The sequence below is a fragment of the Eschrichtius robustus genome, chromosome 2, assembly GCF_028021215.1.
Source record: "Eschrichtius robustus isolate mEscRob2 chromosome 2, mEscRob2.pri, whole genome shotgun sequence".
NCBI classification, from domain to species: domain Eukaryota; kingdom Metazoa; phylum Chordata; class Mammalia; order Artiodactyla; family Eschrichtiidae; genus Eschrichtius; species Eschrichtius robustus.
The window spans coordinates 61,795,165-61,822,447 of record NC_090825.1 but is presented as its reverse complement, the minus strand read 5'-3'; the positions used below and the strand labels follow the sequence as shown (position 1 = coordinate 61,822,447).

General features: G+C 40.7%; 2 protein-coding genes across 6 annotated transcripts in view; one reads left to right on the top strand and one right to left on the bottom strand.

The window, feature by feature from the left end:
- LHFPL2 (LHFPL tetraspan subfamily member 2) overlaps positions 1-10,325 on the top strand; it is a 168,056-nt gene extending 157,731 nt beyond the window's left edge. For all 5 annotated transcript variants that reach the window (XM_068535549.1, XM_068535547.1, XM_068535550.1 and 2 more), the window contains one exon: positions 6,112-10,325. In XM_068535549.1, the coding sequence (XP_068391650.1) occupies positions 6,112-6,368 (257 nt within the window). In that variant the 3' untranslated portion in view covers positions 6,369-10,325. The remainder of the gene's footprint in view (positions 1-6,111) is intronic.
- Positions 10,326-16,951: 6,626 nt separating this feature from the next.
- The window catches only part of SCAMP1 (secretory carrier membrane protein 1), a 112,608-nt gene continuing 102,276 nt past the window's right edge, over positions 16,952-27,283 (bottom strand). Inside the window, exon 9 of the mRNA XM_068535553.1 lies at positions 16,952-20,299. Coding sequence (XP_068391654.1) covers positions 20,135-20,299 — 165 coding nt within the window. The 3' untranslated portion in view covers positions 16,952-20,134. The remainder of the gene's footprint in view (positions 20,300-27,283) is intronic.

Here is a 27,283-nt window from a genome sequence, read left to right as displayed (position 1 = left end):
TTGGCCAGCAGGTAGTGAAAAGTGTGGGGTGATTGGGTGACAGACTGGCAGGGAGGGAGTCGGGGCCGACACAGCCAGGGAGAGCCTGTGAAGTAGGCACGGAGCCTTCCGCGCTCTTCCTTCACAGGCTGACGGGCAGTGGCTCAGACTCGGCTTCCCCGTTCCTAGCGTCCCGGACGCTTAAAGCTGGAGGTGTGGTCACCTTCAGACCAAGTAAAATATTATTTGTTGTATTCAGCAACTCCTAGTCTTTCCAAAATCGGGGGCTTGGCAAGATTATGGAGGTTGTTTCCCCCACCTAAGGGATTTGATTAAAACTTATATTTGATAACATACTATTTGATTTCAAGGCAGTAGCAAGAGAATTACCTAAGATATATAATTTTGTGGATGGTCTAGTCACAGTCAGTGCCGACTGTTGATCAGGAAGACTATGACTTGACTTTTCCCAGGGTGTTTCATTCATTTTATTTTTTAGCACCTTCTTTTTTAAGGCACTGGGAACTCAGCCATGAAACACAGCTCCTACCCTCTCCCTTTCAGAGCTCATGGAGTCTAATTATTTGAATTAAACCCAAACCACGTGTTTAGGTCACCCATAGACTCTAAAAATTCCTGTGTAGCAGGATAGAACTGCTGGGAATCCAGGGTTGAGTCTGAAAGCTCCTTCCAGGTAGGGGAAAATATTACTAAAATGGCAGAGGGACATGATGGGTGTTGCAATGTGATAGCTGGTGCCCATGAGAGAGCCAGCACCCTATGGTGAGCCTTGGTAAATTGTCAGGGCTCTGTCTCCAACCTGGCGTGGCATCTGCGGGGTAGTCCAAGTGACTAACCATCCGTTCCCTTTCATTAATTTCTTTCTTAATTAATTAATTTCTTCCCCAAATTAGGTTGAGTCATCCCCCGGGTGACCCCCATGGTGAGCATATGCTGGCATCTTCTAGTCCTCTTGGTACAATGAACTGGGAGGCTGTTAGCAAGAGAAAAGACAGGCTACAAGGGAGAGGATATCTCTTAAGGTTGGGGAAAGTGGTACCTTCTTGGGTATCATCAAGTCGAGCCACTGCAGAAGTTACCAGCCCTCCGAACTGCCTGTGGTTTCTTGCAGTGGTGGCTGTTTTCTTGGGTAGTTGGCCAGCATCATCCTGCCTGCCTTTCCTCCTCCTCCCAGCTGGGCCTGTCGCAGCTCAGCCAGGCACCAGGAAGAGATGCCAGTCAGAAGAAAATCACATGCCCACTGGCCTAGCCCCTTATTTTCTCTGCCACCCTCCCAACACACATTCACACACAACCAAAACTGTGATGCATTAAGGCAAGGAGATGGAAAGGCCCCAGAGATAGGCTGGCCTCACTTCAGGAGCTGCGGGGGAGAGCAGACCATTTTCTGATGTGGCTCTTATATGAAACTCAATCCAGAGCGCACCTCAGCTGACAGTCCCTGGTGCACTCCAAGTTGATGACTAGAAAAGCCACGCCACATTTGCAGCAGACTTGGTATATGTCTTACTGTGTTCTCTTGCCTGCTGTCTGATGTGCCCATCTAAGAAGTCGTGGACTTTAATTCTGTCTCGGTAGCTGGCGTCATCAAGCCTATTTGGAATCTGGGGCGTATGTTTGCTTCTAGGCCCTGGGAGTCACAGGCCTGGAACAGGCAGTGTGACAGGAGAAGCCAGCCAACCAAGAGTCTCTGCATCTCCTTTCCTGCCGGGATAACTTCATTCTTGTTGATTGGCATCTGCCAAAGTTATTTTACCCTTTCTCCCCAGGGGCACTATGGTTTAGAAAAACTGCATAGCAAAACAGATTGCACTGACGTTGATAAAGTTTTATTAAGAGTCTGCTCTGTGCCAGGCACTATTCTGAGCACCATGCTCGTGGAGCTTAAAGTTGAGAATGGAGGTGGATTAACAATCAGAATAACTAAGTGAAGTATCAGGTTGAACCACATGAAATGACCATTTTTGTAGGTAAAAAGTGGACAGATATTGACAGTTTCATATGACTCAAAGTAATATATTCCATTTTTCAGTAATAAATGCTAAGGAGAAATAATAAAGCAAGGAAGGGGGATAGCAAGTTAAGGGAGAGGTAGGTGCTTGAAACTGTAAATAGACGGGACCAGAAGACCAAGGAGGTGGCATCTGAAGATGGCTGGAAAGCTGTCTGGAAGAAGGGCGCTGCAGCTGAGAGGAGCACAAGAGCGAAGGCCCGAGCGTGGCTGATGCTAGCGTGGCTGGAGCAGAGAGCAAGGGCGAGAGGGGCAGGCGACGGGGAGCCGGGACACACAGGACCTTGAGGGCCGGGAGGGGGGAACTGGAGTTCACTGTGAGAGCTGGGAAGCCTTTCTGGGCTTCTTGATAATTTTACTTGGAAGCAGAAAGAACCTGTTGAGATGACGGCTGTGACTAAGGAGCGCTTGTCAGGGCCCAGGGGCCGGCGCCCAGGCCGCTCCGAAGCTGTGCCGGGCCCGGGGAGCAGTGGAGAGTCCGGGCCCGGTGAGGCGAGGTGAGGTGAGGTGAGGTCAGGGCCGCGTGTGGCCGCCTGAATCGTGAAAATTTCTGGAATTCCTTTGGCAGAAGAGCCTTTTTTTAAATACCTAGAAAGATGACAAATGCTTGTTCTATTCTTGCTCACCTGACGGCCGGCTGTTTTCTCTCTCCGACTGTCTTGTGTTTTCATGGCATTAACCAAGCTAGGGGCAGCTCTGGTGAGTGCTGGGAGGACAGGCCCACCAGCCAGGCTGCCCAGGTTGGGAGCCTGTCGTTTGGGCACACATCACATGCACTGGGGCTTGCAGACATACCAGAGCCACTTTCTGTCACCCTCCCGGGGAACTGCCCTGTGGGCTTATAAATAATCAAGCTGAGGATTCTGACAGACTCTTAAGCAGGCACCCATTTTATGATAAGTCTCCCTGCTGTCCTTATTCACAGGTCGATTGGCCAGTAGCAGCCACAAGATTTTAAGAAGGCCTGAAGCACTTCAGGAACCTTATCTGAGCTACCAGCAGAGAACAGCTAAGGAGAAGTACAGGGGTGAATGTTCCTGAGTGTTCTGCAAAAAGGGGTCTGATGATATTAAAATAATAGTTATTTTAAAACTGCTGGCTTCCCAGAAGGATCTGAGACAGCCACATTATTTTGTGCATCCTACAAGCCAGAGCCCAGCGCAGGGTAGCAGAGCTGCTACGTGACAGCAGACTCTGTGCTTTCTGTCTTCTGTCCCTAGCCCCTACCCAGTGCAGGAAAGGGCGTGGAGAAAAGGGAACCCTGCTGTGATGATGGTGGGAATGTAAATTGCTAACAGCCACTCTAGAGAAGGGTTGTTAAGAAAAGTATTTTGCCATAAAGCGAAACCCTTACAATTCAAGGGTTATAATGCATATTAAAATGCATTAATTTTACTAATTGGACTTGTTTAAGCCGCATAATACAAACGATGTGTGCAATTAATATTCAAATATAAACACTCTGGTCTTTTAAAAGAGAGAGCCGTTAATACTCCCTTGCCCACAGGCTGCGTGCTCGAAGTGCCTCTGAATCCTTACACAGGTCCCAGCGATGGTGCCTCTGGTTTCCAGCGCAGTAACTTAGGGCCTGAGGGAGGAAGCTCCCAAGGTTCCATGTGCCTTGGGTGAGGTTTCCTAGGGAACAAGGTGGGAATTAATCGGGATTTATCACAGGCTTAGAAATACAAACGAATTAGCTCAGTCATCGTAGATCCCCCCAGCTGAGTTACATTTGTTCAGATGGAGAGTAGTTTATTCTTTCAAGGGTACTAACTGTAGCCTCCTCTCCCCCAGTTATGACACCTTTCAAAATATCCACCCCCGCCCCGCCCCCCCCAATAGGCCGGCCTGTCTATTCATAACTGGTAAACTTTACACTGCTTCTGCTTCTGCAGCCTGTTACCTAGCGCTAGTCTGTGTTCCAGGTTGTTGTTAGGGACACAGCAAGTACTCTTTACAGACTGTGTAATACTCCCACCCACCTTATGAGTTCAGGATCAGCTCACTTTACAGGTGAGTAATCATACTTAGGTTCAAAGACTTCTCTAAGGTCACCCAGCTCGTAGAGGGCAGAGCTTGGATTCAGACCTCTGTCTTACTCCAAACCTAGAGACCGTTAACTCCTAAGTGACCGAGCACCTGGTGAGTTGCTGCTGTGGTCCACCTTCTTGCTGGTTTGTGTCCTAGCCTCACACAGGGACTACAGGGGCTTTTCTGCCACGTGACTTCTAGCCAGACATCCAGACCAGGATTGCTGGTCCGGGACTGTGCCTGTGCCAGAGCACCAGCACATTCTCCACGGGCGGCCTGATCCTCGGGAGGATTTGCTCCACGCTCCCGGTCATTTCTAACCACCAGCATCTCTCCAGGTGTCTGGGCTGCTGCTCCCTCCACTTACGCCTCCCAACGCTGGATCGCGTTTCCCTAGCTACGGATCACTGCCACCCGGCTCCCAGCACCCCGCCCTTCGGAGAAATAAGGGCTGCACAGTTAGAAAAACTTCTTTGGTGAATCGCTCTTCTTCAGACCGTGAGCGTGTAAATGGACTCCCTCTGTTCCACCCCTGCTAGAAAGCCCCGCGAGGCCTTCAGAGGAGAACAAGGGGATTAATTTGGGAAGTAGGGACAACCAGACCCCAAAACCCACTCTAGTGCCATGATCGGGGAGAAGATGCTCTCCATGACAGCTGTGATCTGTGGTCTGGAACACAATCTTCCTCAGACCGAATACTAGCACAAATGCAGTCGTGTCCTTTTTGTCAGGAAGTTGCTGTAAATGCCTCGGAAGCTTTGGTGTGGTAACCCCAGAGAATTTCAGTAAAGGTAGGAAAAGAGAATTTAGAGTAAGCTTAAATTAAGAGGACAGAACTGCTAGTCCAATGGATCTAAAAACCAGGTCTTTTTGACTGTGAATTAGCGATCTTGATTATGTAGGTGACGTTCTTCAAAGAAAACTACTTCTTCTTGCTACATCAAATAAAGCCATCTTCTTCCCGCAGCACCCTTTCTACAAAGAAAGTTTTGTCGGTAAGACCTAAAGCCGCTCAGTTCCCTTCGTGGTCCGGGGATCCCGATGCCCTTGTAGGCAGCTTCCGCCGTGCGTCGGGGAGGCGCTGCCTCCCAGGCTGCCGCAGGCACAGAGCAGGCACCTGGGAGCGACTGTCTGTGCCTCACTCGCCTTGCCTTATCCTGCCCTGGAGTAGCTCCTAACCCCCAGGGCTGGCAGGCAAAAGGAAGAACTCTCAATTTCACAGTGAGCAGCTGGAGGAAGAGAAAAGTGGGCTTTAGTATGGCAGTGCTGTGGGGGCGTCAGCAAAGTGGAAACGGAGCTTCTTAGTGTCTCCTCAGAGCTGAGTTTACTTGAAGGCACTCGGACCAACGTTCTTAGGAAGTTTGCAGGTGGCCTCTCAACGTATATGTAAACACAGAGGTCTCTGTCGTAGGTATGCGGCCGGTGAATGCCAGCAACCAGACTCCTCGTGGGTTTATCTTTAAGGCATGACACCCAGCTTAAGATGTGGTCTCTCGCATTTAACCATGGTTCTCTGTGAATTCCCTCAGACCAGGGTGGGCAAACTTCTCCTGCCAAAGGCCAGAGAGTAAATATTTCAGACTTACTCTGCAGGCCACAGGGTCTGTAGCAACTCCTCACCGTGCTGTTCCTGCACAAAAGCAGCCATGGGCAGTCCATAACCGAACAGGCATAGCTGTGCTCCAATAAAACCTGATTTACACAAACAAGACCCCACTTGACCTTAGTTTGCCGACCTCTGCCTTAGAGCAAAAGGGAACTGCTCACTGCAGTAAGAGCCCTGTGGGAAGAAGTAGTAACAAGGTTACCTGCTTTTCTAGAGGAGAAATTATTAGTGGGTTCACATTCCAACATGTACAAAAGAAGCTAAAAATATTTTCAATAAAGTGATTGATTGTCTTGATCAGGCCAGATTAGTTGCCTAAAACAGTCCCTAACACTTGCTATTGCAGAACGGATGCCACTGCCCGGAGCAGGCAAATCAAGTAGCCATTACACAGATCAGTACAGTTACTCACTTGCCATTGGAGAGCCGTGGGGCTTTCACCTGTTTTTCTTCTGCCCTGCAGGCCTCTTCCTTATCCTGGGTTTGATACTCTACCCTGCTGGCTGGGGCTGCCAGAAGGCCATAGGCTACTGCGGACACTACGCGTCGGCCTACAAACCCGGAGACTGCTCGTTGGGCTGGGCCTTCTATACCGCCATCGGGGGCACGGTCCTCACTTTCATCTGTGCCGTCTTCTCCGCACAAGCAGAAATTGCCACCTCCAGTGACAAAGTACAAGAAGAAATCGAAGAGGGGAAAAACCTTATCTGCCTCCTTTAGTTTGGAAGAGACATCGGTGCCGTTTTCTTGCTCGTGTAACCTTGTGAAACACTTCACTTCTGGTTCTGTCGTTTGAATCAAGTGAAGAACTAGCCTTTACCTACCAAAGCCACGTTCCACAGCCCTGAGCCTTGCCAGGACCAACGACAGGCAACACCCAGCTGCACAAAGTGACTGCACAGGAGGGCCACAGTGCAAACTGTAAGAGATGGAACATGAAAATAGTACATAAACGCTGACATGCAGTTAAGTTCTGTCAGACTCCATCTCCCCCCAAGGCTCAATGAAGGATGATGCTCTAAACCATTAAAGCAGCAGTTTCTCTGGTAACAGAAGAGACCATTGGCCAGATTTGCAGGCTGTTTAGAGACGTTTCTGCACAGGTTGCATGCCTGTGAGCATCTCTGCCTCAGAGTGAGGTTTGGGGGTTGGTGCTTTTGTTTCCTCCTAGTTCTTTCAAACTGTCTCAGTTGGAGACTACAATGAAGACTGCACACCCACCGGGGAGAGGATGTGTGCTAAAGGGCCGAGCAAGACACTGTCTGTTGCTTAGCTGACCCGAGGGGTCAGCAGGGACAGTGTGGAATTCTGTGGTGGGACTTATTCTAGGCTGAATTCCAGAGTCAGGTGGATCAATTGATCTGTCACTCCAAGAGTTTAGAAATTTGAGTAAAGGAAGAATAAGGACCTGTCCAATCATGAGAATGAAAGTACAAAATCCTGCTAGTGGAGACAAATTCATTCCACTCCCCAGCAGCCAGGCTAGCACCAGTACCGGCCCCGTCTCCTCTTCCACTGGAGATCACGTGTTGTTCTTCTAGGGCTAGGACTGCGCTTTGACTGCCAAAGGAAACCTCACTCTGTTTCCTGATTCCAGGGACAGAGGACTCCGAGCCAGCTGTGGCTCATTCATCTGGTGACTGGGAGAGCTTACCAGAATTTCAGCGCTTGCAGGGAGACCTTTTCCCACGGTGTGGTAACCATGCTGTATTCAGCTGTATTCCCACCCCCAGCAGCAGCAGGATGGCATTCTGTGCAGAAAAAGGAGCTAGAGACGGGAGTTAAGTTCTTCTAGTTACTGGTGTTGGTCCTGAAAGCAGACTGAAATAACATTAAATTGCTCTAACTGGTGAGTTGCATCAAAGGCTTCATTCTCAGGAAAGCACAGAGTAGACAGAAAGTTAATGCAAAATGAGAGCTAGACCAAGCTCATAGCACCTGCCTATACCTGTTTACAAAATGAATGAAACACCACTATTAAAAAGGATTCAGGGGCTTTTAATCTAGTTTCTATAAATCACCAACATAATTGATTCAGGAAAATGATATTGGCCATCACTTCAAACTTACTTTGGAACGATCAAAGTGACCAGAAAGAACCTAGTCTGGTATTATCCTGAGCTTCAGAATTGCAGAATGCGATAGAAACACTTCTTTGCAACTTAAGCAAATGGAGTGGACCTGCCAAATTTCTGGAAGGACTAAAAGGACAGGTCTCTTTAGGCTTATGAATCTGCTTACTTGAGGGCTTGCTTTGTTTTGAAAATTTAACAAATAACTATGAACCTTGTTTGGGCAAGGTATTGTGTGCTAAGCACCACCAGGCATAGAACCCTGATTCAGATTTTACAACCCTGCCCTGAGTAAATCATCTTAAAGCTGTGTGAGTCTAAAACCCTGCCTTGCTGCAGAACAAGTAATTGCTTTAGTTGTTCCATTCCAGTTTAATTCCATTCTAGCCTTCGGCCTGTACCAGATACCGTTTTCTCTCACAGATAATGAGCTAAAGGGCAGGAAGGCGGAGGCATGGAACCAGGTCTTCATGAGCTCACCATTCTTAGACCAAAGTTCAGAGTAAGCAAGATGTACATCTGTGACTTTAAGGGGTTAAATATGTATCCTCATAGCAGCCTTGTCATAAGGGCTCAGGACACAAACAATAACTGTCTGATGCCACACAGAAATAATAGGTTATGGCAGCCACTGTACAGGACTCCTGTCCCTTACTGTGCATCTGTATGCTCTAACCAAGTCCTGATGCCATCACGGTCATTGATTTTTAACCCTTGGCAAGAATTTTCATTTTAAAAAAAAAGCAATTCCCTCCATCAGGCAAATAATTTAAAACCCAATTTTTTTTCTTAAATTTATCATCACAAGATTCACTCTACTTTTTCTTCTATACGAGGTAGATAGAGAACCCATGTTATAACACTAATTTTACAGTCTCACTCTCCTCGCAGACAAGTCATAAGCCTAGAGGATCCTCTAAGCACGTCCATCATCTTTATTGCCTGACTGTGCCTTCACTAAGGGGCGGTGGGGGGTGGGATATGCCTGGGTCACTCCGATAACAGAAGTCATGAGTGAAAATGTGACCTCTCTTGGCCAGAAGAAAGTCACTTGACAGTGTTTACTTCATTAGTCTGAATGCTACAGAAGACCAAAAAAAAAAAAAAAAAAAAAACAGCACATGCACACAAACAAAACCCCAAACCACTAAAAACTGCTTAAACGCTGATTTGTTAAGCAGAGCAGAGATGAAATTTCTCTAGCAGAGAAAGAGTAAAAAGGTAATGTGGGCCTTTTAAACCTTTAGTCTATTTAGCCAGGCTTCAGTTGGGATAAATGGAATATCAAAATCATGCTAGTCTAGACGAACACTGCATGGCTGTTTAAAAACCACTGAATAGGAGGAACGTGTTAGAAGGAAAGAGATTAAAAAACAGACAATCATTGACCTGCACCTATTTTTCTAATAAACTTCTATCAATCATGTAATTGCCTCAGTCTAAAATCTAATATACCTGGACCATTACTACTACCAGCAAGTCTTATTTATTTTTTGCCTGCGTTTGTGCTTAAAGAAGTTTTGTGATGGGGCTGGGCTTCTCAGTGAACTCCAAGAAGGCAGAAATGTTTGCTTTGGGTTCTGTGGATTTTTTAAACCTGTGTGCTAATTCAACAATGTTACATTAATTGTGTAAGGGTTTTTGTATAGTTATCAAACATCTGTGGTGTAATGATCTTTGTTAAACATGTATTCTGTAAAGTGCCATAGTCTTTTTTATGTGTAGCATATTTAAAAAATATATATGTATATTATACATACACAAGTCTGTGTGAAAGATGTGCAATAACAAAGGTGTATGTTTCGTTTTTTGGAAACTGGACAGGAGTCAGAACAGAGATTGTTTCTGTTTTGGCAAAGGAGAGTTAAACATTTTGCCTTCATGGCCTAGTCTTTAACCCATAACAATTTTAATGCTACACAAACCTATGTGAAGAAAAGACTGGTATGAAATCATTTTTTCCTGGGTCTAAATTAAAATAATCACTAGATTTATGTGAAAGTTACGCCAGCAAGACAGGCCCAGTTAATGCTAGTCTTTCATGTGAAATGTGAAGCTGCCATGTTGCCTTTTCTGTTTGTGTGATAACTAGTAGCTGGTACATAATCACTAAGGAGCTATTTCTTAACATGCTTTGATAGACCACGTTAATGCTAGACCACTATTTAAAGGGCTAATCTCACACCGTCTTAGCCATAAGGGTCTGCTTAGAACAGACCTCTCTGTGCAATAACATGTGGCCACTGGAAATCCCTGGCCTGCGTTTGTATTTGGGCAGCAATGACTCCCAAGGGCCAAAAGAAATAAAAGCACGACTGGGATTTCTTCTGAGACTGTGGTGAAACTCCTTCCAAGACTGGGGGGTCATGAGGTGCTTTGGAGGAACTCAGCACCATTTGATATTCAACAGCCACTTGAGCCAAATATAAAATTGTATTACCGCTGATGGACTCAATTTGAGCCTTTGAATTTCTGGTTATCCTATTATATTGTAAACTAATACATTATTTGTCTAGCATTGATTAGGTTCCTGTGCATATGTATTTTCACAACATGCTCCCCTACCCTCCCCAGATATGAATTAAAACCAGATTTTGCAAACTCATTCTGATTCAAGTCTCAGTATGTTGGTTTCAATATGATGTGTATAATTTCATCAAGAAAATATCTACCAATCAAATTTTAAACACTAACTTATATGTAATAGTGATGACAGGAAAAAAGATATTCAGGTATTTTAACTGTGCCATTCACTAGTAACATATATACACCTACCTTAGGTTAGCTTTAACTTCAAGATAAGTATATATTTCTTTCTTGGAGAAGCACTGATGTAATTATAAATAGGGAAAAATAAAACCCTCTCAAATACTATACAGATATCTTAATTTTAAAGTAAAGAAATATGGAAATGCTTCAAAGTATTTAAAAAGCTTTATAAACAATGTAAAGAAATGTGTATAACAAGGGAAAAGTCAACAGAAGGACGCATTCACCCCTTCCAAAATACCAAAATTAAAAGCCAGTCATGGAGCAGTTCACATCCACATTTCCTGAAGGTAATCCTGCCCATAAAAAACCTCATCTAGAAGCAGAATTCTAATTTAGAAACTCAAAGAAGACACTAACAACCCTTTTCATAAACTCTTACTCAACTCTCTGTATCGCATGAAGCACTTAGTGATAGAACATACAAAAATAGCTATTTATTTTCCTGATCTAGGGCCTGTGACAACTGAAACTACATGTATGCTTTGGCTTCTAAACATACCTGACACATGCCAGATTTCTAATAGGAATCAAAATTAAAACTGACAAAATTACCCAAATCAATAAAGGCAAAATTCTTCCAAATTATGATCTAAATAATCCAAGCGAAATTGGACATTTTCAGTTGCTTTTTCAGCTGTTGTTACATCTTCCTCAAAAGTTAATCCACAGGAGAAAGAACCCTGGCTTTAAATTGAGGCACAGGCTGGGTAACCTTCACCTGTGCTTCCCATTTCATCCTTAGTTTTTACTTAGCAATTTTGCTACCGGATCAACTTTCCATGATTGGTCTTCCTGGAACACACTGCATTCAACTTACTCCTAGCTCACCTTAAAAGTCTTTGCTTAACATAATAACAGTCTTGACTATCCTGGGCATTTCCTTTAAATGGGTTATTTCAGTAGCTTCCAATAATTCAGTACCTTTTTAGACTCTCAAACACTAAAGGGTACGAGCATCAAAGCAGCCTTTTAGCCTCCTCTCCAAAGCGGCAAGAACCAGTAACTGTCTTGATTTCAGGGCCCTATCTGGTTGCTTAGTCACTTGGCTGGGGGCACCCACTGCTGCCCCTGCTATCTCCTCCCTTACAGCTTCCTCCTCACCCTGCACAGTTCTGCAAGATAACTCTCTTAAGACATGAACGGCTCGTTTTGCTTAGATACACAGGATGTAACTACAAGCATAAATGAATAAGAGGAAGTAGTAAAACCACACGGAAAAGAAAAATCTATCAAATAACTTGTAGCTCTTAGTGGCTCTTTGGCTTTTTATAGCCAAATATCCTGAAAAACCTGATACCTATGCAAGCAGTCCACCAAGTGCCCGTGTTTGGGAGAAACCACTAAAATTTATTCTCAAGAGAAGGAAGCCTGAATTAAGGCAGGAGATAGTGAAGACAATGAGATGAAGTGAGTTAGGGAGAAAAAAGGGACAGCTTGGGGACTGACTGGAAGCAGCTGGGGGAGGAGGGGAAAGAGTCTAGGATGACTCCCAGGCATGTGGTTTGGGCACTAGGCAGAAAGTGGTGCCATCACCTAGATCAGGAATCCATCGGGGACAGAGACAGTGAAGGTGTGAAGCTTCAGCTTAGGCTGCCAATGGCGAAGTCCTGTGTGCAGCTAGGAATATACCATGGAGAGAAGACCAGCTTGGAGACAGATCTGGGAGTCTTCAATACACATGGACAGACAATAAGAATTTTTAACCATTATGCACTTTTCATGTGCAGGTAATGGGCTAAGCACTTCCTTTAATTCATTTATTCATCAAAACCCTATGAGTAGAAATGATTATTATCCTCATTTTATAGATACATTAACTATCACCCAAGCAACTTAACTGAGGTTAAGTAATTTGCTCCACATTAAAAAGCTAGTAAGCCAAAGCTCAATTACAGGTTTGACACCAAAGTCTACATTCTCAAACAGCTTTCTACCGAGAATGTACTGGGTGAGAAGGCAAATATAACACAAACCCCCAGGGGACACCAACATCTCTGCATAGTAAACTCTTAGAATAACCTCCAAGTTCAACTCCAAAAAGACCGCACCGTAAGATGACAACTGATGAAAACACTGCTCCCTTTCAGAGAAAAACCTGGTAATTTTTCATACTTCTCAAGATGACAACATACGTACCAATTTGCTCAATCCCGAAAACAGAAACTAAAAATTCATCAAGTATATGACAGTGGTAAAAAAATGACAGTTTTGTTTTCTTATTATAAATAATCTCAACAACGAGGTCCTACTGTACAGCACAGGGAACTATATTTAATATCCTAGGATAAACCATAATGGAAAAGAAGATAAAAAAGAATGTATATATGTGTATAACTGAGTCACTTTGCTGCACAGCAGAAATTAACACAACATTGTAAATCAACTATACTTAAATTAATAAATAATCTCTCATCCAGGATAAGCAGCTATTATGATTACATAAGAGGCCTATTTTCTTCATAGCCAATCTAATAATTAAATAAGGATTTGGTTTCAACTAAAGTTTCTCCAAACACACACACAAATGCCAAAGACCATTTAGTAAGTTAGCACTGCTGTGAAGAGCAGGCAGCAGGTACTTACCCACACGTGTGGAGCTAGGCCTTGGTCTGGAGATTTCAAAAATAAACGTTGTAATTTTTTTCTTGATTACTGAATTTTTTTCTAGGGTCCACTGTCCCTAAAGGATGGATATGAATTACTGGAAATGTGGAAGGATGAAAAAGAAATAGAGAATTGGAGAGAGGTGGCACCATGTGGCAGAAGCAACCCCATGCTTGGCAAGAGTCATGGGACATTGGTCTAGCTGCCTCTCCCTAGCCCATCACCACCACTCACTAAGTGACTGGGAAAATTTCCTATTCCTCTATAAAAATGGGGCCAATAATAGAAATACCACCATAGGTTTGGTGTGAGGATTAAGTAAGTGATGTATGTGAAGCATTTAGTATAGTCTCTGATATATAATAAGTCCCCAATAAGTTATTAGAAGAAAATGAAAAGAATCTTCTGTCCAGACTGCTATCATTTGGAGTTGATCTTAAAAATTAAGAGTTGTTCTAAAAATTGTGAAAAATAACATAACCTGTTGTTAAAACCAATCTAGTTTTGGTACTTCTCTGGTGGTCCAGTGGTTAAGAATCTGCCTTCAAATGCAGGGGATGCGGGTTCGATCCCTGGTCAGGGAACTAAGATCCCACATGCCGTGGGGCAACTAAGCTCGCACACCGCAACTACTGAGCCCGCACGCCACAACTAGAGAGCCCACATGCCACAACTAGAGAAGGCCGTGCGCCATAACAATGACCCAGCACAGCCAAAAAAACCAAAAAAAACACAATCTAGTTTTACCTAGAGAGGCTCAATGGATTGGCTACCTAAGGGCACCAATTTTTTCCATCCTGAACTAATCATCTTTAGCTTAGTGCTTTCAGGAAGTGGAAGATTTCTCTGTGGATACAAGATACATGGTCACTCCTATTTAGCAAAGCTAAAAAATAAAAATGTAGTGTCAGGTGAGCCCATCATCTCTGGGAAACCAGAATGCTCAGAAAACCTCCTGATTATTTGTCAAACCTGTTGATGGCAAAGCCTTTTTAGAAAAGGAACAGCCAATCCTCGTAGAGTGTAAATAAAGAGGCCCTGCTCCTGCAGATGGAGGCACAAATTGGTACAATTTTCTGGAGAGCCATCTGGCAATGCACATCAAAGATCTTAAAATATATACTTACGCTTTGACCCAACAACTTGTCCAAGGAAAGAACAACAGCTTGGGCTCCAAGTTTAGCAACAATATATCCCTTGATAAATTATTTATAATAAAAAACAAATTCAGAACCTAAAGGAATAACAACAGGACTTTGAAAAATAATATATGATACATGTATATAAAGGTCGCTATACAGCTACTAATGTTACAGAAATAATTCATCAATGTGAAAAATTCCACATATTTATATCATCATTGAAAAAAAGATTACAAACCATTGTGTTAGTTAAAATTCTCTAGTAAAAAGTAATAGGAAACCAACTCAAGATAGCTCAAAGAGAAAAGAGTAAGAATTTTACTTAGAGAATGTAATATCCAAATAATGAAATACGGGTGAACAGTCAGTCAGGCCTCATACAGGAAATAGAAAGCTGTTAAGATCTTTTCTATGTCCTTCATCCTACTTGTTTTTGCATGTCTGCTTCATTCTTCACTTTCATTACAGATCAGCTTTCTAGTAACTCTTCTGAAGTCTTAGCAGAATATGGCTATCCACATGTCCCAATTCTGGAACAGTGTAATTCCAGACAAATCTACATTCAGAGTAAAAATTTAATGAGCCACGCATGACTCCACTATAGCTAGATGACATCCAGTACCAATGTGGTCTTCAGGGGCCCAAAGAAATGGGGCTTGTGAGAGCTAGATAGCCATCCCCAAAGGATCTATTACAAGGATGTAGAAGGAAATCTTATTTCTTAATATTAGGAAAAAAATTGTCTTCCTAGAAAATTAATAGAAAGATATGAACCAAATTTTAACAGTAGTTATTTATGGGTGTAAAATTATAAGTAACTTTAGCTCCTTTTGCTATAAATATTTTTTATAATTTATATGAAATGTAATTTTAATTTTATAAACTAAATAAGTTAATTTTAAAAGCTAAACTATCAGGTCATTATAATATAATGCTAAGTGAGGGAAAAACAGGATAAAAGTTCACATTATTTATATCCCTTAACTGTATAAAATGTATGTATAGAAAAAAATGGAAAAAATACAATAAACGTTAGCAGTGGTATCTCTAGATGATAAAATTACATATTGTCTTTATTTTCTCATTTATCATTTTCCATATTTTTCAATATTTCTACAACAGATATATATTTTTCATACTGGAAAAAAAAATTACTTGCAGGGATATGTATGCCCAGTAGGCTCAGTGTTTGTGTAGGAGACCGTAATATTGTAGGAACCACTGTCACCACCAGATAAAAAAGTTACTCAGGGCATCTCTTTTCCTCACCCCCAAGCACCTGAAGAATACTATAAATTGCCAATAGTAACAACTGCACACAACCATGATTTATCTTGAGAATCACTGGCCCACAAAATTTTTAAAGAGTTCTAGAGGAACTCTAGGATTACAGCTAAGTGCTAAAAACAAGAGTTAAAAAATAAAATTTGCAGGCTATGATTCTACAGATTCAACTGTTTAAATGTAGACAGGATAATATTCAGAGTAATCTTACACAAGTATATGAAACACTACTAGGCACAAGAGGATTAACGACTTTCTGTCCCCAGTAGAGAAAAGATAAAATGGGTTTTAATGGCAGAAGGATTTTAACTACACCATCAGCCATGCCAAGCCCAGAAAGTTATAAGCTGAAAAATAAATCAAGATTTGGATAAATTTAAAATTTAACACTTGCTGCATTGTTACATGCTGGCTCCCATGTCCCTTGCCATTTGAAAACATGAACAGTGCTAATGAAAATTCTCCAAGTTGAAGGCTTTGTCTTACCAAAACCACAAAGTTAAATTGTAAATATGAAACCTACAGGAAGGGTAAGAACACTAGAGGGGAGCCTTTCCCTATTTTCCTGGAATCTTCAAATTAAAGATATCTATATATCTAGGATAGATTAGTGGCAATGCCTGGCTGGCTTAGAAATTTTCTACAGATTCCATGCTATCTTTCTGTAGACTGTGATAAAACCTTAAAATAAGGTTTAAAAACACCCATCCTTACAAAAAGCATGCTGTTTTGTATAATGTACCCTAAAATTCTAGTAGAAATACTTCACTTTCCATAATATTTAACCATTGAGATATAATCTTTTAGTTTAATAAATAAGTATTAAAAACAACTCTAGTGTTTTAAAACATATTATTCTACTCTAAATAAATTTATACTATGGTACTTGAAAATCTATCGAAGTGTAGATTTTAACCATCCTCAATTATTTTTACATTAACTGCTTTTATTTCCCCTCTAAAGTTCTTAACCACATGGAATCAACAAATTCCTCTAAACATTTACCTTAAAGATAAAATGGAAGGAGATAACAGTGAAATGGTGTGTGATGGCCACGGTCATTCTAATAAGGAAAAGTTGCACAAAAAAATGTAACAAATTCTGTATATAAACAGTCTAAACGTAGATTTTTACCAATACAGATATAAAATTAGATGCTAATGTCTGTTTTCAGAAAGAGATAAAGTAATAACTGTATAAGCATTATAGTACTACAAATGATTTACAGAAACTAAGAAACTTAAGTAAACATAAACTCCCTCTAAAATGCAAACCATACATTATCTCAACATGATTTATAGAAGGACTGTATCCAATGAAAATCCAAACTCACTTTTAGGTAACACCCAGAAAACTGAAAATGCTGTTCCTATTTTAATTTAACATGTATTTCTCAAATAAGATTCACCATGAACATTATTTTAGACTATATTTTTATATCCTCTTTAGATAGCCAAGTGAAAAATCCAACAATACACAAATTTGTACTTTCATCAGTACATAAAACAACAACAGGTAGTGAGGTTAGAAAACAGAACACAAGTTCAATCAAATCAATACAATACTAGTACAGAGGCATCCATGTTAACCTACATGGAAAAATCTGGGCCACAAAACAGGTTTTCCATTTTGAATCTCACTAACTGCTAGACAGTCTGTGTATTTTGACCTTAAAGTGGTCAAAATATTTAATGAGTGAACCTCATGTTCTACTACCTACAAAGGTCTAAAGCAACAGAAAAATTGTCATTTTATGTTGCTGAGAGTTTTTAACCAAGTCTTTCATATTACTTATTTTGTTTAGTAGCACGTGATAGAATTATACACAAATTATTTTTTAAAAATTAAATGTGGTTATTTCTATATACATTAGGCCCTCAGCATAATTTCTGCCTCTGAAGTGCTAATACAGTATTTAAAACTATACAAACAAACATCCAGTAAACAGCATTTTATTTTATGACACTCTGTGTTAATACAATAAATATACAAAACTTCCAAACCACTGAAAACATGCAACATTAGAGGGACAGATGGAGGGCATTTATATAGAACCATGACAGTCACCGTAATGGCAGCGCAGTATTACTCGTTGACAAAATATACAAACATCCCTAGATAAATAATCCAAGTCCCAAATTAAAAACCACTGAGCAATGATTTTCCAGTGTTCAAACTTTAGTTTGAAATAAAATAGCCAAAACTTAATATTACCAACTGAAAAATGACATGGATCCTTACAATGTGAAGACCATTTCATGATTGCGATACTGGGTAATGCTAATATTAAATATAAAACACTAACAAGTGCCAATCTTTTACTGAGTGCAAATGTGACTATTTACTAATAATTATTGTTAAGAGAATAGAGATTATAAGAATTAAAAACCCCTCCACCTTACTAAACTGTTAAGCAGTGCCATCATTTTAACGCACATTTATGTTTTTAAAAAAACATTTTTCTCTTATAAGCTTGTATTAACCCAAATAACTGGAATTTAAAACAACATTTCCCCCATCCAAACAAAAAAAGGTACAGTTGGCTGTAATTATTCTTTGCTATTTAGCAATAGAGGATTTCTACAGAATAGAGAGAAGCATTCCTAATTCTTAAAGGAAAGTATCTCAGTATTTTTTGAAAGTATCTATGATAAAGTTTTCATTTTGCAGTTTAAAGAAAAACAAAAGGAACTTGAGAGATGAATTAATGACAGACATAAGTACTTTTGCTGTATTTTGTGGTTAATGTTTTGAATGTTTGTAAAATCCACACTCAACAAAGCATACTGATGAGACAGATTTTCAGTAAGATTATAGACTCTAAAAAACTTGAACTGGCTTATTTGGTTGAGAAAGTAGGTAGAGATTATCACTGATCAGAAATATTCAAAAAAACAGCTTTAAATTCATACTCTGAATCCTACTTTCATCAGAATAAAAGAAATATCTTCCAAGTATATTACTTCAACGAAGTCCCAAATAAATCAAATGTAAACACCATCTGGATGGATCCGTGTTATATCTAGTATCACACAAAGCTTCTTTCATAAATAGTGAGAACTCACCATCCTACCCCCAGCATGAAACTCATCTTAACTCCAGATTTGGGGCGAAGAATAAAGGTGATTTAACCATTTACACCCAGCCAATTTTTTAGTCTCAAATAATATAATCTAATAGAGTACCCTTACTTTTCAAAATCAAGTTGAATACTTATTATTCTGCAATCTTTTAGGTTAGCTAATGACTTCCAAGACAACAGTATCGTGACTTTACAAATGTCTTTAAGTCATTTAATCAGTTATTAAAAATGACTCAAAGTTTCAACCCAAGTATACTATAAGAATGAAGTCCTGTGCTGCATAGTAATAATTTTAACATGATTATATCCATAATTAATGCATTCAACTGTATATGTATTTTCTTGCTTGATGCAAGTTAAATGTTTTATTTTTTCTGTTGCTACAAATTTTAATGTATTCAGTCTGTCTCAAAAATTCAAAGACTGAGGTGCGTTAGGGATTCAAGTATATGTGAAGTGCCAGGGTCTTTTTATTTTTAATGCCAACTAGACATGAGAGGCTAAAAGAAAAATTTCTTAAATACTGTTATGTTCTTTTTGGACATGGAGTTAGGCTAGACTTTAATACCTCTGTTAAAAATTACACACACATACCCCAGAAAAGAGCTGCCAAACACAATCTCAGTTCAATTAAAAAGAGTAGCCACAAGAATATACCAAAGTTTCCATACAGTAATATTTTACTATGATATGAATACTGAAAATTAAAAACAAAAAGGTATTATCATCACTACATTCTATTCCATCAATTATCTACCTTTTCTTTTGGAAAATGCACTGCATATTATATTATATCCTCGTATTGCACCCCAGTGAATTTTTATTTAAAAGAAAGTATTACAGAAAATCATTTCTATGATTCTATAAACAACTCCCCAATCCTGCAACCATAAGCAGTGCATAACCCAAAATACTAATTCTTTTAAGAAACATGGTGACCATGCAAGATCAGAGCTTGATTATCAAAATATCAACTACTCTAAAAAAAGAAAATAAAAAGATAAAATTTACATTATCTACCATGAAATGTACACAGGCTCTTCACTGGTGAGTGAAACTGCCAAAAAGCAAGCCAATTAAAAAATCCCTAAGTCTCTGATGTCCTATTTCTTTCAATATAAATAAGGAAAAGGAATGAAGCATTGCTTTACTGCTCCAATGTGTAATCCTTACGTCTGACTCTTGAAAGAATGACTGCAGCAAGTACTAAGTGCATTTTTAATCATAAGTGCCATGTTAATTTCAGTGTGTCACCACTGAAATAATTCGCTGAACATTCATCCCCCAAAAAATATGGAGAATATTTATTTCGCATGTAATTTTTTTTTTTGCAAGGGGCACTGAAATATTAAGAAACTATCAGGTAAATAATAAGACAAGGAAGTTTTTCTGGTTTTAGCCCATGCACAAGTGATTAGGAAATATACGTGCTGTGTGTACTGTGTGTTTTGAACAAAAAAAATATTTATAGAATACAGTAACTGGAGAAAAAAGTACAGTCAGAAGGTAACAATGTATTGTTTGAAGACTCTAAATTTGGTTACCCTTGAAAGCATTCTGAGCTGCACTAGTTGCTGCGGTTGAAGCTGCATTTGCAGCTGCAGTCTGGACAGTTTTGTTGGACATCACACCTGTTGCAAACTCTTGTTGGGCCTTCTCAAAACTAGCACCTGTTGTGCGATACAGTCCATGTACCTACGGAGGCACAGAAAAGTGGGAGAAGATGAGTGGTAGTCTACGCGTTCATTATCAATAGCTCTTCAATTAATCCCAACATGACTCAGAGATGAAAAGACTAGATTCTAGGCAGGATTCCTAAGATCAAGAACATCAGCCACACAGTGGCACACAACATGGTATGTAAATATTTTCTTAAAATAGATTTTTCCCTTTTATCCCCAATGCAGAAGAGATAATTTATGCCTATGCCAAACCAAAAATAATATAAAAAACGACTTCTTAACCAAATGCAAAAAGCTATGTTTTCCACTGTACCTAATTAAGATATTATAGCCTTACAAAAGAATGGTTTAAACATAACAGGAGACACTCTGACTTAAATACATTAATTTACTACCCTAGACAATTCCAAAAAAAATAATACCTTACCTATTTCTATGTTGGCTACATATATACCACTGCCCCTATTGTATCAAATGGTATCGTTTTATCATTTAATGTAGCGAGCAATATGTGTGTCCTTAAAGATAATTCACTCTGAATACTATTTAAGTTTTTGTGTATGGTCAAGTCCTAAAGGATTTAAGAAGAAACACTTCTGAGCGCTATCTGTCCATACTGGTTCATCACTCAAATCTTAGATTTTTACAAGCAGGGTTCAAAAATACTCTTTCTGTTAGCATCTCTCTCGAAGATGCATAAACTATGAAGGACATCAATCCATAACATCAGCCACTCCATCTAATACAAATTTGAGAAAGGAAATAACAAGGTACATTAAGACAAATATTGGTATTTATTTATTATGTACCTACAAACTTGGGGGTATGAAAGATGAGGAGAAAAGATGAGGAGGAAAGATGAGACAGAAAAGTGAACCTGTAATTACACTGCATTGTGATTAGGTCTAAATTAGAAGCCTGACTAGAATGTCATCAAAGCAGGTTTGGAGGATGGGGGCAGTACACCCAAGTCAGCCCTTTTCCCAAACCTAAATACGTAGGAACTAGTAACTGTGGAGTTAAGTGTGGAGTGAGGAAAAGTAGAAGGAGTCAAGTACTTTCAAGTCAAGTTTAGATACTGGGAAGTTGTTTCACAAAGAGAGAATACAGAGGATACGCTGGTTTGGGGGGAGAGTAGACGCTAAGTTCTAAACATTCATCCATTGCACAAATGTTTATTGAATACCTACTCTAAGCCTGCCCCAGCAGGCAGGTGAAAATTTGGTTTGGAGGTAGAGAGGAATGGGCTAGAGACATGGACTTGGAAACCAATGGCACATAATGGTAGCTACAACTCTGACGTAATGGAACTGTCCATGGAGAGATAACACATAAAGTAGAAAGAGAAGAAAATCAAGTACCAAAGCCTTAAGTTTAGACACCAATATTTAAGAGGTACCCATAGCAACAAGAAATTAAGAGAGGAATGAGTAAAACCAGGGACCTTTTCACAGATGCCAAGGGAAGAAAGCAGTTAAGGAATGAAGAGCTATCAGGGAAAATAAGGGGTCTAAGTCCCAAGTTCTTCTGATACACAGTAGCAAAGGCAAATGCCGTATTACTATGGATCAAAGTATTAAAGGGTCAAGGAGAGGGACTTCCCTGGTGTTCCAATGGTTAAGACTCCATGCTCCCAATGCAGGGGTCCCAAGTTCAGTCCCTGGTCAGGGAATCAGATCCCACATGCCTCAACTAAAGATCCCACATGCCACACCTAAAAGATCCTGCATGCTGCAACTAAAGATCCTGCATGCCACTACAAAGATCCTGCATGCTGCAACTAAAAGATCCACATGCCGCAACTAAAGATCCCACATGCCGCAACTAAAGATCCCGCCTGCCACAACTAAAAGATCCCACATGCCACAAGTAAAGATCTTGTGTGCCGCAACTAAGACCCAGTGCAGCCAAATAAATAAATAATTAAAAAAAAAAAAAAAAGGGTCAGGGAGAGGGACTTCCCTGGTGGCGCAGTGGTTAAGAATCCATCTGCCAATGCAGGGGACACGGGTTCAAGCCCTGGTCCGGGAAGATCCCACATGCCACGGAGCAGCTAAGCCCATGCGCCACAACTACTGAGCCTGCTGTGCTCTAGAGCCTGTGAACCACAACTACTGAGCCCACGTGCCACAACTACTAAAGCCTGTGTGCCTAGAGCCTGTGCTCCACAACAAAGAGAAGCCACCGCAATGAGATGCCCACGCACTGCAATGAAGAGTAGTCCCTGCTCACCACAACTAGAGAAAGCCCACGTGCAGCAACGAAGACCCAACACAGCCAAAAATTCAAAATAAATAAATAAATAAAGCGCAAATTTAAAAAAAAAAAAAGGAGAAAAAAAGGGTCAGGGAGAAAAAGAGAGCATTGACAAGTACATATACTGGTGAACCTTAAAATTCTTTTAGTACCACAGCACTACCAGAAGTATAAAATATTTTTATTCCCTTTCCAAACCAAGTTTTTAAAATAAAAAATTAAAGATACAGATAAATTACTACGCCTATGTTCAAGAAATTTATCTCACAATGAGTACATATGATTAGATCCTACAAATTAAGTGTATTATAGAAATCTAATAAACCTTCTTTACTTACTAGACCTAGTCACAGTGCAAAGTAATTACAGGTTAAATTGTCTGTCTCTCCCCCTTCCCCCCACCCCAATTTATGGGCATGTAATTAACAAACATCTGTTCTAATTTATTCCTTTTTTCAAATTTGTATTAAATTGGGTGGCTGATGTTATGTATTCATGAACTTCATGGTTTAATTACTTAAAATGTAATTCATAGCCCCACAGAACAGAGAGGTAAAATAAAGGTAGGAATAACACATTTCTCAATAGTCTGTGTCTATATAAACCCAGAGAGCCACCTAGAGGGAAAAGACTGCATATGTATTCAGTGCACAATGCTCAAATACTGCATTAGATCCACGATATCCATGTGAAAGGGGTGATTCTTCATTTCAGTGTCCCAGCAAGATGATGGGCTACTTACAAGGATCAACATCTCAAAAAGCTTACCATTTCCCTGTTATGTTTCAGTGATATCTGCTGATATCTATTGATAACACACTCCTTAAGAAATCAGGGAGATAGTTTTAAGATAAAACAGTGTAATTAAAAAGAAAAAACTAAACAACTTAAATACTTGCTATCTCTTCTACTTATGAGAATTGCACTAACCTACATATTTAGTCCTAGGAGTACCACAGAAAGGACACTAGATTTGGTACCTACTGATTCCACTACTTTCTGCAGGGCAGGACACCACTCAAAACCTCAAGTTTACTTCTCATACAACAAGAATATTTCTTGTCCTATTTGTCTCTCAGAGTTTTCCTGAGGATCAACTGAGAATTATGTAAATGTGTTAGACTAATAAAAATTAAAATTAACTTTAAAATATCTGCAAAAGGTCACAGCCAAGACACAACTCCAGAAAAGAATCCTGCTTCCTTAATGTATCTTCAAAAATATCTTAGTGTACAATGTGGTTGAATGACACACAAAATATTGTATACTATGGAAATTAAAAACCATGGTACTTTATTTAAACAAAATAATCCAAATGTATTGTTTCCATTAATGCTTCCAGAACACCATTATCAAGAAATCATGCTTTTGGATGGCAGAGTAGGAAGACCCTGAGCTCACCTCCTCCCACGGGCACCCAAACTTACAGCTATTTACAGAGCAACTATTGATGAGAAAGACCTGAAGACTAGCAGAAAAGATCTACTAAAACTGAAGTTATACAGAAGGAAGCACAATAAGACAGGTAGTAGGGGCAGAGATGCAGTACGGTCAAGGCCTAAACCCCTGGGTGGGTGATCCACAAACGGAAGGATAATTAGAATCGCAGAGATTCTCCCTGAGAAGTGAGGTGTTGGAGTCCCACACGGGGCTCCTCCATTGGGAAGGTGCGCCCCCAGAATATCTGGCTTTGAAGACCAGCAAGGCTTGGTCAGAGGGCTGTAGGAAACAGAGACTTCACTTTTAAAGGGCGTGCACAAAATGCCACCGGCTCTGAGACACAGGGCAGAAGCAGTAATTTGAAAGAAGCCTGGGTCAGACCCACTTGAACAGCCTCCTGGAGACACAGGAGGCAACTGGAACTCACCTTGGGGACACAGATGCTGGTGGCAGCCAATTTGGGGAGCTCATGCCACCACAAGGGCACTGGTGATAGAAAGCGCCATTTTGGAATCCTTCTTACCAGGGCCGGGACCTGGTCCCACCCACCAACCTGTCAGCACCAGAACTGGGACACCTCAGGCGAAGCTACTAACAGGTGGACACAGCCTGACCCACCAGCAGACCAGCAGCCTTAGGATCCCCAGAGCCCCCAGCTAACCCAGGACCCAGTCCCACAAACCACTGGCCAACATCAATCCCCAGATCTCCAGGGCCATGCAGCCAGAGACCCCAGAACCTGGGTCCACCCACCAGTGAGCCAGCGCTAGCTCTGGGACCCCTTGGGCCCCGATCACACCCAAAAGAAAGCCAACACCAGCTTCAACACACCATGGACATGGCAGACAGTTATGTCAGGAACTGGCCCCACCCACCAGTAGGCCAACATGGGATCTGGGACACCTAGCATACAAACCAGCCAACATGAGACCCAGCTCCACCCAGCAGTGGGCCGGAACTAGCCCTGGGACCACCTGGGGCTCTGTAACCAGCCACCTCGTGACACGGCCTGGCCCATCAGTGGCTGGCAGCCTCTACACAAGGCAGGGCATAGCAACCAACCAGACCGGAGGCTAGCCATGCCTACCAGATTGCCCACAGTAGTCAGCATACCACAACAAAAGGGCCCATGCAACCTACCTATGGGGCAACCCCAGAGCATATAGCTCTGGTGACCAGAGGGGAGTGCACTACTGGGACACACAGGACATTTCCTACATAAGGCCACTTCTCCAAGATCAGGAAATGTAACAAGCTACCAAATACAGAAAAATGAAAACAGCGAATTAGCCAAAATGAGGTGACAGAGGAATATGTTCCAAACAAAGGAACAAGATAAAACACCAAAGGAAGAACTAAGTGAAGTGGAAGTAGGCAATCTACACAATAAAGAATTTAAGGTAACGATGATAAGGATGCTTAAAGAACTCAGGAGAAGAATGGATGAACATAGTGAGAAGATGAACAAAGAGTCAGAAAATACAAAGAAGAACCAAACAGAGTTGAAGAATACAATAACTGAAATTAAAACCACACTAGAAGGAATCAACAGTAGGCTAGATGATACAGAGGAACAAATCAGAGAACAGGAAGAGAGAGCAGTGGAATCACTCAAACTGAACAGAAAAAAGAATTTTTAAAAATGAGGACAGTTTAAGAGACCTCCAAAACAACATCAAGTGTACTAACATTCACTTTATAGAGGTCCCAGAAGGAGAAGAGAGAAAAAGGGACAGAGAACGTATTTGAAGACATAATAGCTGAAAACGTCCCTAACCTGGGAAAGGAAATAGACATCCAAGTCAAGGAAGTACAGAGAGCTCCAAACAGGATCAACCCAAAGAGGACCACATTAAGACACACTGTAATTAAAATAGCAAAAGTTAAAGATAAAGAGAGAATATTAAAAGCAGCAAGGGAAAAGAAACAAGTTACATATAAGGAAACTCCCATAAGGCTATTACCTGACTTTTCAGGAGAAACTCTGCAGGCCAGAGGGAGTGGCACAATATATTTAAAGTGATGAATGGAAAAAAAACCTACAACCAAGAAGACTACTCAGCAAGGCTTTCCTTCCAGTTTGAAGGAAAGATCAAAAGTTTTACAGACATGCAAAAGCTAAAAGAGTTCAGCACCACAAAACCAGATTCATAAGAAATGTTAAAGAGACTTCTCAAATCAGAAAAGAAAAGGCTACTACTAGAAATATGAAAATTACAAAAGGAAAAATCTCATTGGCAAAAGCAAACAAACAGTAAAGGTGGTAAATTAACCACTCATAAAGCTAGTAGAAAGCTTAAAAGACAAAAGTAGGAAAATGTGGACTTCACTGATGGCACAGTAGTTGGGACTCTGTGCTCCCAATGCAGGGGGCCTGGGTTCGATCCCTGGTTGGGGAACTAGATCCCACATGCATGCCATAACTAAGGAGCCGGTGAGCCACAACTAAGGAGCCGGCAAGCCGCAACTGGGGAGCCTGCCTGCCGAACTAAGGAGCCCACATGCCGCAACTAAAAGGAGGCGGCGAGCCGCAACTAGGCAGCCTGTGAGCCGCAACTAGGGAGCCTGCCTGCCGCAACTAAGACCTGGTGCAACCAAATAAATAAATATTTTTAAAATAATAATAATAGTAATAATAAAAGGTAGAAAAATTATCTATATCCACAATAAGTAGCTAAGGGATACTCAAAATAAGATGTAAAATATGATGTCAAAAACTGTAAATGTGGCAGGGTGGAGTAAAAATGAAGGGTTGTTAAAATGTGTTCAAACTTAAGAGATCAGCAACTTAAAATAATCATACACACACACACACACACACACACACACACACAGACTGCTATATATAAACCTCATGGTAACAACAAACCAAAAGTCTATAATTGATACACACACACAAAAGAAAGGAATCCAAACATAACACTAAAGATAGTCATCAAATCACAAGGGAGAGAGCAAAAGAAAGAAAAAAGAACTACAAAAATAACCCAAAAAACAATTAACAAAATGCCAATAAATACATACCTAACAGTCATTACTTTAAATGTAAATGGACTAAATGCTCCAATCAAAAGACACAGAGTGGCTAAATGAATACAAAAACAAGACTCATATATATGCTGTCTACAAAAGACTCACTTTAGATCTGAAGTAACACACACGGACTGAAAGTGAGGGGATGGAAAAAGGTATTCCATGCAAACAGAAACAGAAAAGAAAGCTGGAGTAGCAATACCTATACCAGACAGAATAGATGTTAAAACAAACAGTAACAAGAGACAAAGAAGGACATTAAATAATG